Source organism: Lagopus muta, chromosome 5 (assembly GCF_023343835.1).
Source record: "Lagopus muta isolate bLagMut1 chromosome 5, bLagMut1 primary, whole genome shotgun sequence".
Lineage (NCBI taxonomy): Eukaryota > Metazoa > Chordata > Aves > Galliformes > Phasianidae > Lagopus > Lagopus muta.
Genome location: NC_064437.1, coordinates 63,430,343 through 63,449,919, shown reverse-complemented (window position 1 = coordinate 63,449,919; position 19,577 = coordinate 63,430,343). Strand labels below are relative to the sequence as shown.

At 42.7% G+C, this 19,577-nt stretch overlaps 2 protein-coding genes across 4 annotated transcripts in view; one reads left to right on the top strand and one right to left on the bottom strand.

Moving 5' to 3' along the window:
* INSYN2A (inhibitory synaptic factor 2A) overlaps positions 1 to 11,141 on the top strand; it is a 44,357-nt gene extending 33,216 nt beyond the window's left edge. Inside the window, exon 4 of the mRNA XM_048946168.1 lies at positions 7,345 to 11,141. Within this exon, the coding sequence (XP_048802125.1) occupies positions 7,345 to 7,528 (184 nt within the window). The 3' untranslated portion in view covers positions 7,529 to 11,141. The remainder of the gene's footprint in view (positions 1 to 7,344) is intronic.
* The window catches only part of DOCK1 (dedicator of cytokinesis 1), a 276,377-nt gene that overhangs the window by 175,449 nt on the left and 81,351 nt on the right, over positions 1 to 19,577 (bottom strand). For all 3 annotated transcript variants that reach the window (XM_048946145.1, XM_048946146.1, XM_048946148.1), the window contains 2 exons: positions 17,912 to 18,039; positions 15,063 to 15,158 (listed from right to left, as the gene is read on the bottom strand). In XM_048946145.1, the coding sequence (XP_048802102.1) occupies positions 15,063 to 15,158; positions 17,912 to 18,039 (224 nt within the window). The remainder of the gene's footprint in view (positions 1 to 15,062; positions 15,159 to 17,911; positions 18,040 to 19,577) is intronic.

Below are 19,577 nucleotides of genomic sequence, written 5' to 3'. Positions count from 1 at the left end.
CAACTCAACATAAATTGACTTTTATAGCAGTAAGCACTGGACTGGGGAAGCAATTCCAAGAGATTTTATAGCAAACATAACCACATACACATTCAATCCAGGCAGTTTAACCAGTGAGATGATGTTACTACCCAGGCTTTTACATGCTTCCACATTTATAGTGCAGGAATTTTATCCCATTGGCCAATACCCAACATGAACTGCAGCTGTAAGTTCTTTACATCAGACATCCTCAGTCTTCATGCAACACACACAGACCTGTTGCATGCATACAGACTCATTCTGAAGGTGTATGATCTGTTACATGAACTCAGGTCTGTTTGTTACTGTCAAACCAATAAGCAATTACAAACAGCTCAAAGCTGAAAGGCTTTATAAAGATTGCTTATACCTGCTAGAATTTCCTGTCTGTAGCTGCTAGAATTTCTTCTGCAGAAGGAAATGCTTGGAGTTCGCTCACTAGAAACAGATCAGGTGCCAAAGGTAAAAGGACACGTTTCATTTAGCTCTAAAGCAGAGGTTCCCCTCAAGTTTATCAGCCAAGAGGCTTTTTTTGCCATGTATTTATGTAAGGAAGGAATAGCAGATAATCAGTGGGCATGACATGAAGCCACCAGGAGTCTGATGATGTGTTTCATACTGACAGCTTAATTGCCCTCCTCCATTACAGAGAGGCTTAAAGAAAAGCAACTGCATATTTACATGTGTTGCAGGTAAGACGAAAACAAATGTAACTCAGATTATCATTTCAGCAGGGATTTCTTCTCTTTGTTACACAAAGGGATAAAATGTTCTGAAAATGTATTTCTTTCTGAAATACATCAGGAAAGTATTTAAGAAAATTAGGCAGTATAGTACAAAAGGAAATCCATAAAGATGGCTATTAACTACAGATACAAACTAAAATGAATGCACTACTGCTGACCAGGTCTGAAAAACCTGCATGTTTGTCCACTAGATCTCTGATTTAGCTAGATCTGCACCTATTTGTGCATTAGCTCCTAGCTTCCTAGCAGTGAAAGTAAAAAGGATGGAGAACTTCAACTCCACCTTTTCTCCTTGCTGACTAACTTGCAAAGAGATAGATGCTGTTCAGTGCAGGGGAAGGAACCAATTGATTTATTTATCCTTTACAGCAGTACTTAGGAGCATGTCAATACTAAAGGCCAACCCTGCCTCTCTGCTTGCTCATCCCCAGCAATTTCTTTCTCAAGACAGACTGGGAAATTGCAGCAGAGCACGCTGCCATCAGAGATGCTCTTTTTGTCTCGTTAACTAAAACCCAAATCCAATCTGAATTATTATTTTAAGGTCTCGATTTCAAGTCAGCACAATTTAAATTAAGCAACTTCCCAGTTCTTACCTCTTACATTCACTGCAAACAATGGAAGTGTTTCCTTGCATACACATAACAGCATTTCCCAGCAGAACAGCCACTTGGACTGCAGCTATCCATGCTGGGCATTTGCCTACAGCAGTGTTTCCAGGGGAAGTTCTAGCAAAACTCAGCTCAGCTCTTTGTCAGGGTAGCAGAATACATGCTGCAGGCAAAAAGTCTAAATGCAGAAGACGGTGCGAAACAGGGGAACTATGAGAAGCCTGAATTACTCTGACAAGATAAGTAGTCAGAAGGGATAGAAGAGAAATCCTCTGATAAAACTACCGCTAAGACAGATTGCCTTGTACGATCCTCTTCTCCACCACGAGTCACACTGCAGTGCTGGAACCTCTGAGAGAAATGAGGGCTTTCACACAGTCACAGAACCAGAGGGGTTGGAAGGGAGCTCTGAAGACCTCCCCCAGTTCAACCCCTGCTAATGCAGCTTCCCCACAGCAGGTCACACAGCTAGGCATCCAGGTGGGTATGGAATACCTGCACAGCAGGAGACCCCAGCACCTTTCTGGGCAGCCTGTTCCAGTGCTTGCTTTGTACCTGCTGCCCTTTGTCCAGTTGCTGGGGCCCACCAACAGGAGCCTGGCTCCATCTACTAGCCTCCCACTCATTAGGTATTAATAAGCAGTCATTATATTAGTTATTTAAAAATGATTTCAAACAGTAAAAACAAACAAACGTTGTTCAGTGTTAATCCATGTGAAACATCAGCCTACTCCATTAGGATCAACGTCCCCTAACCAGAGATCACAGATCAGTTTCAAAATCGTCCATCATTTACAAACTAAAGAGAAAATTCAATAAAAACAAAAAAATCTGCACGTGCCTTTCACAAACTAATACAGATTCAGCACTAATATTTCTAAAAACAGACGAGTCTTGTTAGGGTATGCTGTCAGCACAAAGCCAACTGAAATACGAGCACAGCCTGAGCAACAAGCTGTTTCTCAGCATTTAATTTTGTCTTTGACATTGCATGGCAAGCTCCAGCTATTCAGCTGAAAACATTATGAGAGCACTCTCAGTACACCATTACAGGTTAAAATCATGGCTACGTACGTCAAGGAGGCAGCACAGCAACCCATGGAAGCCATTGTCGTGAAGATGTTAGATACACTGATAATTAGGAAAATACATAAAGGTGGCATGCAAAGTAAGACAAGTAGACATAAATTCCTAAGATATTATCACTAGAGTAAAATCAGGTACCTACCCACATTTCCTACCTATCCTACCCTCATTAACAAATCTGTGCTCTTTCTCACAGAGTTCTTATCTCTAGACTGTACGATTCTTAGTTGAAAGATGGATCTTAATGGCTTGCCAGCACTGACAATGTTTTGGATCCTGGGCATTTGTAATATTTAGGTTAAAATAGGAAGGTTTTAAAGAGATTGTTTAAAAGTGTATTAAGCTAATTTTCAAGTTATTAGTGCTTATCTGGATCCTGTTCTTCCAAGATGCAGCATGCACTAATTCCATGTCATCCTATTAATGCAGCTGGAAGGAGACACAATGATACTCCTTAATTCCTGTTTCACCTAGCAATGCAAAGAGTTAAGCTGCTCTACAAATGCTTGTAGGATCTGGGCTTTAACACTGCAAACTAGGTAGTAACAAGGTAAACAGAGGCAATGCCAACTATAAGGAGGAAGGTTTGGGTTGAATAGAGAAGAAAAGGTTTGCCCCTTGAAGGGGAAAGCAGAGGACCAACTGCCCAGAGCCTGGGCAAGCTTCATCCTTGGTGCTTTCAAGAGGTGACTGGATAAAGGCCCCAAGCAACACAGCCCTAAATCTGGGTTATTCTGATTCTGCAGTCTTACAAGTAAGCAACACATCAGATTGTTAGTATCTAGTACCTTAAAATGATGCATATTAATAACGTGTGACTACGTTAAAAAAGAAAGCCCATCCAAATTCCTGAGCTTGTTGCTAGATATCCTCCCACGTCCCGTATGTTTAAAACCAAGTGGTTATGACTCCTCAAACTGTTTTCAATCCCATATACTGCAACAGAATTAGAAAAAGCTCACTCTACTGCCAGCGTGCAAAAAATAAACACGCTCATTAACATATATTCTCAAATCATTACAAAAAATAATTAACGAAGCCAAAAACAGAAAATCCAGCACACCAATCCCTAGTGCACAGAGCTAAGATTCAGAAAATGGGATTAACCGTAAAGAAAAGTCTGATGGAGCTGGCTGTGTTGTGGGCATGCCTGGAGCAAACCTGCCTGCCTGGCCGCAGCTAGGAAGGGCTCTGCATTGCTTCCTTTATCCTGCGGTGGGCCCTGGGTAGGGACACAGCCCTGACACCTCTGGAAAGCACTGCATGTAACCCACGTGCACCATACGTGGCTGAGCAGCTGTTGAGGATACGTGGTGTTCTAACCCTGCACTGAAAAGCTCTCTGAGTTTATCCTGGAGAACTGGGCATTACAGGATTGAGTCCCCACTGCTTTCAGAACGCACAGCTTCCGCTTCACAAACCGAAAGCAGAGGCTGGGGGACACTGAGCCCAAAGCAAAAACAAACACAGAAACCCCACAGAGGTTCCTGCTGACTACAATTCTGAAATTAACATCACGGAATGAAAATAATTTTCAAGGCAACGCCGCCTCGCTCGCTGCAAACCAAACTCGCACAGCAAGGGAATGATGCTTCCTATGGACAGAGCAGACCCTGACTCACGTTTCTGCTGGGCTTCGCTGCATGCACACGCTGTGCAGTAAATAACATCAGGGCCCAGGAAACAGGAAAGAACAGAAATAAAAAAGAATGCGATCACGCATTGGGTTCTGCCTGCACATATGAGCAGAACACAGGACTGGAGAAGCAGACGTGGGGTCCTGTGCTCAGGGGATCAGTCAGGCACACGCTGACAGCATCCACAGCTGCAACTGCAGCAATGCTTTTGATCAGTCCTGGATCAGAACCGGCTCAATGTGACAGAATCTCAGAGATTTTAATTACAAAGTTCACGCCTGTGTTTAATGACACAATTCTCAGAGGTCTGCCATTTGATTTCCTTTGGCCAAATTTCCATGGGACTGACACATATATGCATACACTGATTTCACATGAAAATGCCACGATTCTGTTACAAACCCTGTGAATATATGGTGGCTCTCAGGAAAAAAAAGAAGAAAAAAACCACACAGAAAAACAGAATTTTTGTTATCACAGACAAAACAATGCTGTCTATAGGCGCTCAGAAAAACCAAAAGAGCCCATCTGTGCAATGTGCTGCACAAAGGGAAAACCTCAGATAGGCACAGAGAATGGAGACAAACTGGACAACACTGCTATGTGAATGCATAGCATGCCACAGGTGCATATTTGTGACACCAGAACCATTTCTCATATTCAGATTCATCTCTTGTTTTTGTAGGATTTATTCATAATCGCCAATCTAACTAATGAAAAATACACTCTGTCATCTCAATATGGAGAAGCACTTCCAAAGCCAACAACCTCCATAGTGCATAAAGACAGAAGAGCATACATATGGCCCTCACTAATTCAGTTGATGGAGTTACCATGAGGACACTTGAAGAGATGAAAACAATCTGAAAGTGGAAAGAGCCAAGTGGCACAGAGAGCATCTCAGGGAAAGGTCATTTCGAGAGGAAACCTACAGTTACTTGGGATATAAAAATACCACTAAGCAGAGTGAAGCTGTCAGAGCTGTGACAGGTGACACAAACTAGTTCAGGAAAGCAAGAACTGGAAGGATAGGGGAACAGTCTGTAGGGAATATCCAGCCCTATGTAACAACACCACAGAGGTCACACAAATACGTAACGCTTGCTGAGTTTAATAGCATTCCATATGTTTGATAGAATGTTAAAACCAAATGTGAAATCAGCAACAGCTGAGTTAGGGAGAGATGAAAAGCCACAGAGTAAGGAGGCTTTGGTCTTATTTCTGCAGCACCAACAGTATGCTCACATCCCAAGCTCACAAGCAGACAAATCGTTTGCCTCAAAGGAATGGTTGCATTAGAACACCTACAAAGCTAAATAAATTGATCCTGATAGACAACAATTCTTACGCAGCTGCAAAAGCTGGGATAATACAGTTTTCTTCCATTCTCTTTCTGCTTCTCAGAAAAAAAGATTTTATTTTGATGTAAATTGATGAAGAAAAAAAAAACAGCCTTCAATGAGCTGCAAATAGAGAGCGATGCAGCAGAGAATTTGTCTGGACCAGAACTAAGAGTTCTCCCCTTGAAGTCTGCCTCCAATAGAAATCGATTCTGAAAAAGTTACTCTGCTCCAAAAGTTGTGGGGCTTTTGTTTGCTGTGCTGTTGGCTTCCTTAGAGTGATTTATTTCTCACCCTGATTTTGAGCAGCTCTTCAGAGACTTTCCCAGCTGAATGCAAGAATAACATTTTGAACTGACCTCTACCAATGCCAGAATCTATTTCATCCGAGATTCTTTCACTGCATTACTGAGAGCATTGATGTGGTGGGCTGTTTACAATGGATTGATGAACCTTCCCACAAAATTCATACCACAGTTATCTAACCAAGAGCGTTTTGCAAGCTAAACTGGAAAAACGAACATATTCTTAAGTTGAAGGCTGCACTTTTCCTTCATTAGCATGGATGAACAGCAGATTCGGTGGTCTTAGAACTGTCCTGGTAGTAGCAGGATATCCAACACTGTGACTTACTGCAAATTCAGTACTTGCAGATGCTGCTCTAATGTGCGTATGTTCAAAACAAATGTTCATTTTAAAATAACAAGCAACGTGCAGGGAAGAAAGAAATTAAAGTCTCTGTTCCTAACATGCCATCAATGTCACTGTTTCCTAAATTTACCCTTCAACACCCAGCTGCAGTGTAATGTCCAGGGCAGGATGAAAAGAGTCACCGTAGGGCTCAGCCAGAGACTGACATACAAACGCAACTGAAACTGTGGCATTTCACGGTATAGGAAAGAAAGTAGCCTAGATTTGGCTGTAAGACAGAAGTAAGGTTTTACTGAAGTTCATGTTGTGCCTCATTTAATTAGCTAAACTTGAATCTCTAGCTCTCTCTATTGAAATAAGAGTTATAATTTCATCTTTATGACATTTCTTAATTGCTAGTAGGATTTTGTAGTCGAGAGCACTTAGAATTCAGAAGTAGCCTGGATCTTAAGTACATTTTGAATCCAAGCTTAGGATGAAATGAGTATTTCCCTTATTTCTATGTTTAATAGCAAATAAAAAAAATGAGTACACACTAGCTATTACTGAAATGGGTTCATCCTATCAGCTAAATAAATAGATAGCCACCCATAGATGTTTCTGCCCCAGCACTCACTCACAGCAGAGGCTCAGTAGGTTTTTTGTCACCATCCTTCCTACAGGGCTATCAGCATAAGGAGAAGGCTTGCAGCGTATGGGAGAACTAAGTTCTTAATGTCCCAATTTATCATAGAGAAGTACATAACTATGATAGACTCATAGTTAGGAGTCAATTTGGTGAAATTAACTCATGGTAAAGCTTGAAACAAACAAGCCACGGTCAACAAAATGCCAGGACAGCCTCTTTGTCAATAGCTTTTATCAAAAGAAAGTTCTCCTCACCTATGGAGGAGGAGCAGCACGAGCAGGAGGCACACAGCCAGGAGAGCAGAGCCCAGGAGCAGCAACAGAGCCCTCCTGCACAGGGAGGATGAGAACAAGGAGCACCACCTTCCCTCACCACACAGCCAGCATCCTCACTGCCCTCCTCCACAGGAAGAAGGCATCAGGATCCTATTTACCAGCATCTCCCCACGCCTCGTCTTTCTCCCTCCAGTCTCACGTTTAAGAATTGCTGCAGCAGTTGAAGTGTTTATTTTGTATTTGATTTTAATAAATTAAGCCTTTCCATAGCGTTGTCAGATGTTGCTTTAATTGAAATAGCACTGCCATCATAACGCAGTAGCTGATTGCCTTTTCTTCTCATTTTTAGTGTGGAATTGGATTTCAAGCAGCAAGAAGATAAACTACAGCCAGTTTTGAGAAAACTTCATCCTATTGAGGAAACTCAGGTTGCACCTTTGCCTTATTCTCAGGAGAGCTACTCCTCAACTCCCAAGCAAAAATCCAAAACTGAATCAAAAAAGCATGGAAGATGGAAACTCTGGTTCCTTTAACCAAGTCCATTAGCTGTGGAGTTCAAGGCCTTCTCTGAAATATACTTGGAGTTCTGTCAATCATCTCCACGGGATCTCGGTGCGTTGCTCCGTGCCGCCGGCCCGTGCTGCTCTGACTACTGGCAGCGTTCAGTTCTCACCATACGTACCAAAAAGGCCTTTGTACCTACAAACTCGTGTTCAGAAGCAAGGGGTGATGTGGCACCTCGTCAGCTTTTATTTGCGGTTCACCAATGTGGGATGTAAAACCTGAATTGGAATTTATACAAAGATGGAAAGGAAAACTTATTCCCTCCCCCTCCCTTAGATCTGAGAGCATCGCATTCTGACCTGTTAAATCGTAGGCTGTCATCCTGTACACAGCTAAATATCACTCTTGTGTTAAAGCCTTTTGGGGGTTTGGTTTATCGTCTTTAAATAACGAGGGGGGAAAAAAGAAAAAGCAAGCAAGCCTTATGTATGCAGTGATCTTCAGTTTTACAAATCCATGTTGATTGGGGAGTGCAGTTTTCAGCACATCTATCCTGGACAAAGCACAATTTTTCATGTGGTCCAAGACCATGAATACTCTCTGAGATGTGACTATATGTGTATTTGCCTTCATGTGTTGTAGACTTCAGCCAAGCTCTCACGTTTTGACAATGCACCATCAGTTCTAGTTTAGCTGTGTCCCCACCACCAGGCAAACAAGGCTGCTGCCCATCACCAGCAGGTGGGCAGTGAGAAATGTCCCAGGTCAGGACAGGCCTTAACCACAGCAAGCTGACAGGGTCAAGGCTACAGAACAATAAGCCGTCCTAAATCTCACTTTTAATCTCTTGCTGCCCCAAAGCTCTAAACGACACATTCTGGCACAGAAAAAAAAGACAACAATCTGAAAAACACAAAATGAACAATAAAAAGTTGTACGGCTTGCTGGCACTTGCCATGATTTAGTATCCTTTTCTAAGGCAGACTTTGGAAAACCTCTACATTACTGCAGAAGGCACCATAAATTTTATAGCACTCATTATGCTGTGAAACCTGTCAGGAAGGAGGCAGCAATTTTAGAAGCTGTTTATTTACCAAGCTTCTCAGATGGGTTTCTCAGCCAACACGTTACAATTTATACCCATATCTATTAATTGTACTAACTGACCAGCACTCTCCTAGGGAGGAAATGTTTATTTTTCCTTTTTATTTCTTCTTTTTACGTTGCTCTGAATTATAAACTGAAAATGTTTCCTTCATGTACTTGTTGCTGTCATTAAGCTCATATCTAGAACGACCACATCTCACACTGGAAGCGGATAGGGACAGGGAATGCTGCTGTGTTGGGTCTCTTTTAAGAAGTCATAGAATCATAGAATCACCAAGGTTGGAAAAGACCTAAAAGCTCATCCAGTCCAACCGTTCACCTATTACCAACAGCTCCCACTAAACCATGTCCCTCAACGCAACATCCAGCCTTTCCTTGAACACCCCCAGGCTTGGTGACTCCACCACCTCCCTGTGCATCCATTGCAGTGCCTGACCACCCTTTCTGAAAAGTAATACTTCCTCATGTCCAGCCTGAATCTCCCCTGCCGTAGCTTGAAACCATTCCCCCTGGTCCTATCACTAATGACACGAGAGAAGAGGCCGACCCCCAGCTCACTACAACCTCCCTTCAGGAAGTTATAGAGAGCAATGAGGTCTCCCCTGAGCCTCCTCTTCTCCAGGCTGAACATTCCCAGCTCCTTCAGCCTCTCCTCATCAGCCCTGTGTTCCAGACCCCTCACCATTTCGTTGCCCTCCTTTGAACACGTTCCAGGGCCTCAATATCTTTTCTTGCAGTGAGGGGCCCAAAACTGGACACAGTACTCGAGGTGCGGCCTCACCAGTGCTGAATATAGGGGAACAAGTCATACAGAGTTACGTGGCAGCCTGCTTTACTAAGATCTGCTTGAGATTTCACACCCTGCAGCATCACTGAGACAGGAATTTTTTAGTCTATAGATGGTAGAAACACCATGAGTAGCAGATGAGTTTGCACATACTACCAACTTGAAATGTTTTCTCTGAGCTCAACATCCAACCCGTAACTACAAGAAAATCTGAGGAGAAACACATGCCTGTTTGCTATGGGGAAAAGGTAAGAACAAAGTTAGAATGGGAACAGACATGCAGAAGATGCTAATGTCCACCTCAAAATGAATTTCAGCGTGCTTTACTGAAAAGGTCACTTTGTAGGAAACCTCAAGAGGGCTACGAGTTCTTGTACATACATAAACAATATCCTGAAATGCTCTGAAAGGCAAAGGATCAAATGAGGTGACCGGACCCTGCGTACCAGGAAGGAAGTGCAATTGTTTCACGAGGAAGAAGTGTGTTTTGTGTATTTTATACCGTTTTTAATTAAAGATACCAAACTGTCTACGAGGCAGCTCGCCTCACATGCTCTAGAAACCCACCCAGTTACTCCCAAACGAGAAAATCTATTTTTTTTTTCCCCCTAAAACGAAATATCAAACGTGGCTATAACAAAAAGATACAACAATATTCAGCATTTCAAACTAATGGCAATCACTTACAGATTTCTATATGCTACCGCGCCATTTAATTAAAGAAATTAAATCAAGCATCTCTCAGCGGCAACCAATTACAAACCGTTAGCGTCACCTCATCAGCAGCTTTCCCCATCACCCTGTTCTCCATGTCCTCACGTGCAGGGACTGACACAAAGCTCAGCTGCGGTTCTGCCTCGCTCAGAGCCCAGGGTTCTGCATGTCACACCACGGAGGAAATCTCACCGGTGGAACACGTGAGAGCTCCACAGGAAGGTTCTCTCGGCGTGTCCTGGACACGGTCAGCCTATTTTCTTACAGAGTTGCAGATTTTTAATTTTTTACATTTTTTTAAAAAAGGAAAAAGCCGACATACATCCGGTCTTTGCTTCGACTTCCATACGGCGTCCTATGGTACCATACCATGTAATTTGTAATAAAATGTTTTTGCAAGTGTGTAAAAAGTATCATATTGTATTGCCTTTAGAACCGCTCAGGCTCAGCCTGGGTACCCAGAGAGAACCCTCATTCTTCAGAGCTTTTGGTCAATGTGACACGATGCTCTTTTCACCCTCGTGCAGAACACCTGAAACTCAGCTATGAGGCGATAGCAGAGAGAAATAGATCCTCACTTTCAGCGTGGCACATGACACAGTTTTGCCATATTCACCACACACTGATTTGCTACATGCACTTCTCTCATATCACGCCGAAGCTAATTTTCAGTCAATAAATACTGCAGTGACTTTATATTGCTGTTTTCCAAGTCCGTATCATTTCCACTAAGCAGCAGTTCTTTGTTTTATAACTACTAGGAAACACTATTCATGTACGTATCACTTGTTTTCTTAAAGGAGGATTAAAAAAAAATCACTGTAAAAATAGTTTAACGATCAGGATAAACTGAGGAAGAATTGATGATTAAAACTGAAAAATCCTACCATCAGTACAAAGTGTTTGCTTTTTCTTGTTTCAGGTGCAAAACCGTCCGTGCTGGTCATTTCACTCAGCGTGTTAATGGTTCATCAGGTATTTAAAATGGGGACAGATTTGTTTCTCGGGAACACTTCCAACCCCAAGCCACCGACTGCCCCATTCCTTCACTCATTCACTTCATTCCTACTGCACACACAACACATTGCTCCTGGAATCTGTTCACCAGATTGCCTCTAAAAGTTACTGTGCAATTCTGATCCTGCAGAAAGACGGAGACTACATTATTTCAGCAGCCATAACACAGAAGTGTGGCTTATTAAAGTCGCTGGAGAGCTGGAAATGAGCTGCTGAGCAGCACAGGTGCGTGCAGTTGGTTCAGATAAGCACTGGCACTGCACAGCCCAGGCCCATCGGCTGCACTGCTGGTGTTACCATTCTAAAGCAGCTTGATATCAGTGACAGAACAAAACCATTACCACCATCCTCTTCAGTTTTCATCATAGAATCCTTAGAGGTGGAAGGAGACCTGGGCAGCCTGTGCCAGTGGAACAGGTAGTGAAATAAGTTTGCAACACCATTTCAAGTGTTTCCACGAGAAAAGGAAACGTGCAATTCAATAAAATAAAAAAATTTACCCCCTAATAGTCTAGTGAAGAAAATGAAGTTTTCTGCTTAACACTTGGGAATGCCAAGCATTGTTATCTGTGAAGTTTGGGTTTAGAAAGATAATTTACATCCTCTAGCTTCAATTCATAAACAAGGTAAGCTTCAGAACACTCTCGTGACCATCATTAACTCAAATTTCACTTCTGGAAAAGCATCCCAGTCTTGAAAAGACAACAGACAGCATCCACCACTGTCTTCCATCCATTATTTCAGTCTTCCCTCCTCCCATCCATGCTGTGCTCTGCTGTTTTACACTTCTTGCTCCCGTTTTGTCATCAGTTCCACTTCTTCCCTCTGCCCCGTGTCACTTCCACCCTGCAGAGATTCTCTCCCACCATATCTGAGCAGCACCTCCAAACCTTCCATTAACACCAGATGGCTGAAGTCTTTCACACTGAAACCTCTGCTTTCTGATCACTTCTGCAACTCCTCAGTTTTTGGAAAAGAATGCAGTGAAACCAAAATACAGCAGGATAGAGAAGCTCCATGGGAAATGCTCCACTCTACCCACTGCTAGAGCCACAAAGTCCCCTCCTGCCCGCTGCTCCTGTCACACAGCCCAAGGGAATTTAAAGGCATTGGTGTCACAGTGGGCGTTCAGTTGGCTTTTCACCAGACACCCAACGATGTTCAGAGCTCCTCAGACACCCTCGCAGCAGCACAGCCACTTCTTACCCTCCAAGCTACATCTCTGCTCTAGCAAAATGAAACATGGCTTGTTCCACAACGTAAAAGGAACCACAGATTGCACTGCGCTGCTCACCAAAGCCAGAGATTAGTTAAGAGAGGGTCAGGAATTGTTGGAAGGGATAAGAGATTGTACAGGAGGCAAAATTCTGCTCCTTCTGATACCCGGGTCACTTCCAAGGCCAAAATTACCTTTTCAAATTCTAGCTGTTAGTAACCAGCTGTAGTTTTGATGAGAATTGTTAGCAGTTGTCTCTAGGTCTCACCTTTACTGGGAAAAACTTACACAGCAGCTCTGCTTCACTTAGCAGATCGAGCAGAATCACCCAAGTGAGACTTGCAGAAGAAAAACCGCACTCTGAAATAACAAGTACTAAAATGGCAATCTGACTTTTTCCATCTTGAAATCTATTTGATGTGCCAAGCGGGGAACAAACGCTGATTTCCAAGCCCGTAAATTCACTGCTTTCACTGAACCAACCTGTGCAAGCGGCCAGAAGCACAAAAACCTTTAAAAGCTTTGTACCAAATTCACATTGAAATATGGCAAGAGTTACCAAAATTCTCTCTCATTTTCTGAACCAATGAGGAATGCTGGTGAATCCTATGGAGAAACAAATCTCACCATGTTTCCATGTGGGTCCTCACAATGCTGTATGTGCCCACATCCCTGCCTACAGCACAGGACAGGATTTGGTCAAGTGGGAACTACAGCCCATTCATTTTTCCTCAACGTTTCTCCAAGGAAACTGACCTGGTAACAGCCAGATCAGTGTCAGACATACAAAACCCTATTTGAATGTTTTAATGGGGAGAAAACCACTCTAATTATGTGCATCTGTAATAGGCTCTAATTACACATCCTCCTGCAACAGTAAATTCAGTATTCTTCTTACTTCAGCACATCCAGCAACCTGAAGCTATGCTGAAGACTTCTGCTCACTAATGCTGAAGGACACCACACACAGCACATCCCCAGCCCCACTTGCTGTCACTCAGCAAGTAATTTAAAAGGGAACAATGTCTACAAAGCAAATGCCTTCAGTATTTCCTCCTAGTGATCACACAGTTCAGGCATCCCATGAGCCACAGCAATGAGAATCACGTTCCAAATATGAACAGGACTGCTGCTCCCATGTGCCAGTGCTAATCAAAGCAGGACCCAAGCAGGTAGGTAGTTCTCTTCTAGAAGTAAACATCAGCTCCTCAGTTGAAGATGACATTGCTATTGCTTCAAGGTGAAAACATGCTGACTGCTGAATGCCAGTATTTACATAAGAAGCAAACTGCATACGCACCTGCCCTGATTTTACTACTTATGAAAAAGTTATTATTTCAACCATGCTTCTGTGATGTCACTCATCTTTAAACTCCTCCTTCCTTCTTCTCATCCTGAAGGAGCAATTCTCCAATATAAATGCTGGGTAAAGCAATTCTGGTAGTGATAAAAGGCACAATTTCAACCCAACTCTAACCCAGGAAGGGTCAGGTTTCTGCTTGCTATTGGTTGCATTTAACTTTGCCTCCTTAGGTGGCATCACAAAAATGAATTGCCAGTTGATCGGGGGGGATTATTGCAGCAAGACTGAATTTGAAGCTCAGTACTTTATGCAAATACCTGGGCCTGCTAATACTCATCACACAATTCCAGTGTGTGCTGACAGAGTGCCTGCAAGCTGCATTCATGATCACTGCCCCTATTTCTAATACAACTGTACTCAGCTGAAGCATGCACAGGAGAAATTTCAAGTACAGTTTGTTAAAAGCAAAAGGAATAATCAACATTCATCAACGTCCATCAAAACAACAATAATTCACTTCCCATCTGTATGTCTTAGAAGACTGCAACTACTCCATAACTGGAGGAAGAAGTGCAAAGCCCTGTGTCCCAGTGCACACGGGCATTTTAAAGTCATCTGTTCTGCATGTTATTAGTTATTTCTGTGGTAATGCATAGAGGAAAACAAGGCATGAATGTTATGATTTTCTCCACTGTTACTACAAGCCCATCTGGCAACATTCTGTAAGGAAGATGGCTGTTTCTCACTGCCTCTTGCTCCAGCCATGCATCTGATGATCCAAAGCCACTTATTTATGACAAAACCTACTACTGCAAATCAAAGTGATAGAAATGGAGGACGGGAGAAAAAAAGTTAAGGGAGGAAGAATAAAAGAACTAAACTAGCAGTATGCTTTCAGATAGAAGCATTGCTGTGTGCCAAGTAAATGAGACAGCAGTAGATAATAAGATGCAAAGCAGAAAAAGCACTTTGTCATAAAAAGTGAAACATCACTGCGTGCAATTACACAGAGAAACAAAATAGGAAAAGAAAAGGGAGATCAGAAGAAAGTGTGAATGGACGCCCACTGGACTAGCAGATAGGCACTTTGTTTTTTTAAGGACCAGATCATGACTTGAAGCAGGCTTAATGACAGCAACAAATCAATGCAACACACTGAATCCAAGCAGCTGGAATGCAGAACACGAGGTCAGCCACTCAGACAGATGGAAACCCAGCCCAGCCTGACCAGAACTCTTCCTCTCCCCTTACATACATTGTGCTGCACACAAACTACAAGCCGATGCTCCACTGCTTACTGAACACACACAGTGACAGAAGGTTTTGATTGCTTCGGATCACTTGGGATTCAAATCCTATTACATTCAGGTTCACAAAGATGTGACAAAGGTATTTAAGTTTGCATCAGGAGACACTTACGATGAGCTCTGAATCCCGTCCCATGGAAATGACTGTTCTATTTACTGTCCTCAGAAGCTTTTCCATGATTATCTGGACATGTCGTTGTGTTGGCCCCTAAGGAAAAAGAATGAATTAGTTTGAACTCTGTACGCCAACAGAAAAGCAAACATTTGAGTTAAAACCACTTCTGCTGTGAAAGATAGATAAAACAGTACCTACTTCTATTGAGCAAAAGCAGAAAATTAATCCCTGCTGTTCTTATTTTTTTAAAGACCATGCAAAGTCTTATTAATATTTTATTAATAAATGTATTAGTAGCACTGTTGCAGTTCTCTAAATAGAAAGCAAGTCCATGGAAGCAATGACCAAGACATTTAGTTACCTGATTTTATTGTCTTCAGTCATTTTTCCCCTCATCAGAAGCACATTATCATGTCTAAGGAGCTATTACGCAAACTCTTAGCAAAAAAAGAACTAAGAAAACCAAAGGAAAACTTTAGGCAATGAATTTCAATTTCAGCCAATTACATCAAATTAATATTTCTGCATTATAAGTAACCTGCCATTATTTTTGGAAGAACTGAAAATAAAATATTTTGCACAACCAGTCTAGAAGAAAAAGGTCAGAAACCTCATGCAGAACACTGCCTATGGGAACTGAGGCCAAAAAACACATGACAAAAAACCACAGCAATGAGCATCACTCCCAGTCTAAACTTCATAAACAGGGATAGTTCTCATCAGTCTGGATGACCTCCAAAGAGGTCTGTGAGATGGGAAGGTGCAAAGCTACAGCCAGCACTTGGAAGCATAAAGTTACGTAAGTGAAGCTGCATCTTTCTGTTGCTTCTTGACTATTGTACAAACACTCTGATGATCCATTTTCTTTCTTGCCCTTGGAATCATAAAACCTGCATCTTATCATTTGACTATGCTTAATTGCTGAAGGCAGGCTTGCATACATGAAGAATGCATTTGCATATCCAAAGAGTGATCCATCAGCCCTCCATACACACACAACTACTGCTCCAATGTGATTTTTCTTCCCGCTGCTGACAAATGTGTCTTTGGGATAGAGCTTATTGCTCTGGTACAAAGAGCACAAAATCACACAACTTCTCAGGTTGAAACAGACCTTAAAGATCATCGAGTCCAACCACAACCTAAGCATGCTACCCTAACTAACAGCCCTCTGCTAAATCACGGCCCTGAGCACCACATCCAAACGGTTCTTGAACACATCCAGGGATGGTGACTCAACCACCTCCCTGGGCAGCCCATTCCAGTGCTATTCCTATTCCAGACGTTACTCCATCATCTTCTGAGACACGTGCATCTCAGCACCTTGCTCTAACTTTCAACCTTCCCTGATCTCAACTATCCTCCTCCTCTCCAAGTGCCTTGCACTTGTGTTGCTCCTGTCTATTTGTCCTCTTACTTTTTGTTCCTCCTTGCTTGCAATTTGCTTCCTTCCCCTGCTCCCTTCTCCATCAGCAGCCATGTGGGGCAGCTTTGGGCTCAACTCCAGAGATGGGAGGGCTGCAGGTTGCCTGCTGCCATGGGAAGAAAGGCAGTCAACACAGACTGACAGGAAGCAGCCAGGCTGTCAAAAACAAATCCCCTTTTGAAAATAACCTACTTTCTGAAGCACTCACACAGCACTACTTCAAAAAAGAAATAAAATCAGTTTTTGTTTCGTTTTTTTTCCTTCCCAAAAAACAGTCAAACAAGATGCTAGATACTATGTGAGCAGGTGACCCCAGAGGACCCTTCCAGCTGAAGGAGCTCATGCTTCTACACAAGGGCTGAAGATTCAGGCAGCAGCCTCAGCAGCCACAGCTTCTTTAAGACAGCATCAGCTGTCTTTATGACAACGACATTTGCTTATTCATGCAAAGTCAGGAAAAGACAGGAGAAAAAAAAAGACAGTTATGCAAGCTGCACATCTGCACGCCTGCCCAGAGCACTCACAGGTTTGCAGGTGCAGCTGCCTGACATCTCATAGAATCACAGAATGGTCTGAGTTGAAAAGGAGCACAGTGCTCATCCAGTTCCAACCCCTGCTGTGTGCAGGTCACCAACCAGCAGCCCAGGCTGCCCAGAGCCACATCCAGCCTGGCCTTGAATGCCTGCAGGGATGGGGCATCCACAGCCTCCTTGGGCAACCTGTGCCAGTGCCTCACCACCCGCTGGGTGAAAAACATCCTCCTAGTATCTAATCTAAACCTCCCCTATCTCAGTTTAAGACTGCTGCCATTTCTGTAAGACCACTACATCAGCTGTAGCACTCATGCAGAAGCAGTCACCTACCCACAGAATAACCAAACACCTCAGCTGGAAGGGATGCACAAGGATCATCGAGTGCTAAACCAGGTTATTTCTTACTAAAGTGTAGAATTCTACTACGTAAGTTTAAACAGCACTTTCAGTTAAATAAGTCTGCTAAATCCATGAAACTACATGTTCATGTATATGCACCTTCAGGGCCACCTCCAATATCATTCAAACGTGTATTTCCCAAAAGGCTTGGCTGGGTGGGAATTTCAAGTACTTCCCACCAGGCAGAGGCTAAGAACTGCATAAGAAAGAGGTTTATCTCTCAATCTCATGTATCCTCCTCACTAACCAGCATCTGTAGAAGTGTTCTTGGACTGCAGTGGTGATTGGAGTTGCCTCAGAAACAATACAAAACATCACAAGATGTCAGGGAAAACATCCATGTCATTGTACACCTAAAAAGAAGCCTTAAAAGAGATTGGTAAGGAAACAGAAAAGAATTTAAGTCATCAGGAGTTACCTGCTGAATCAGTTCTGCTAAGGTTCATTTCTTTTAAATGCTAATCTTCACAGAAACATGAGATACTAACCACATCTTTCTTGTAAAGCACTTCCAGGATGTTACTCAGCAACTGGCAACAAGCCTCCAAATCTTCTTGTCTTTCCAAGTGATACTTGAGCTGATCTGTCATTGTTGGCAGCAAGATTTCCCTGCAGTCTGCACACAAGACATAAGATTACATACACAGCAGTAAATAAATGCACAGTATTACCTATACAGCCAACCTGCTCCAATGATTGCTTAAGACAAAAAAGAAAAAAAGGAAGAAGATATTTCAGCTGCATTTCAATCCAAACCATAAAAACCTGGAAAAAAATATATATATAAGCAAATGAAAGTTAAGCTAAAAAGGCTCAGACAAAATGCTGCCTTCCCATTTTCTGCCCCAGCTGAGCAAAGTGCTTGAGCAGTCTCGTGGCCTTTAACCACCCATGCTTAAAAACAAGCTACCCAGACTTACAAAACACCACACAACACTTCATACATCTGATGAAAGCATAACCTGCCAAGTGTCTTAGTGCACACAGGGAGAACACGGGGACATTGAGTTTGCTTGCTAAAGCATGCTCTTAAGGAGAGACTGCACAGCCCACTATCAGCCTCCTGCATGGCTGTATGAAGCATGTATTTTTCATGCTCAAAGGAGAGAGGATGAAGTTAAAACCCTGTTTCAACTCCCTCCACCCCCAGCCCAGTACTTCCATGCCCAAAGGAGGGGAACCAGTTACTCCTGGAGCAACTGCCACGAGCCCATCCCTGCAGTGAGCTACCCCACAGAAAGGACAGAATTCTGGTCTCACAATCTTTTTCACAATGGGGAAAAATAATCATCAATGGCAGAAAAAAAATAAGAGAAACGCGCTACAGTGCAGCACAGAGAGCACTTCAGCTCAAGATGTTAGAGAGGAACTAAAACAGCAACATCTTTATCCTGCCTTGTAGGCTCGTGCTTGTGGAATGAGAACGAACGGAGTACAAGCACACCCAGCTTCAGCAGTCCAAGAGAAATATCCTTCAGTCTCAAGTGACTGCTGCACGTAGGTGTTCACTTGGGATGCACAAGTGGGCTCTCATTCTAAGGAAGGACACTTTCAAGAGTCAGTTTCTTCAGCGTGGAACTTTTTCATCTAATTACTTCTCAGTCATTTAACCACCAGCTCCATAACTCAAAAAAAGAGTAAAACCACGGTGTGTTGGTTGAATTTTTCCCCTCAAGAAACACGCAATGTATTTACATTGAGAAATCCATCTAGCCACAGCATCACATCCTCTCATATTCATTTCCATTATGACTTACCCATTAAGGAGAAGAAAACTGGATTACAAGAGGAACAAATCTAATTTTGGAGAAATACCATCATCATCATCAGCTTCCATTATGTTTACAGATATATTATTCATAAATCTGTACAGATATTAAAAGCAAGGAGGTGGTGACCTCTGTGGCTAAACAGAACTGACCCAAACAGCACTGGGAACTGAGATAAACCTAAGATTCTACCTTATTCTGGTGGCTAAAGGCACAAAAGCACAACAAAGGGCACTGAATGAGCTTATTTACCAGCATGTTTATTAATTACTGATCTACAGCTGCTTACACAAACACGAAGTCTCTAAACCACCCTAATAAGGCAGACAATGCAATGCATGCATTTGGAGCAACAGGTTGCTGTCACTTACTTCAGCTATGCAAC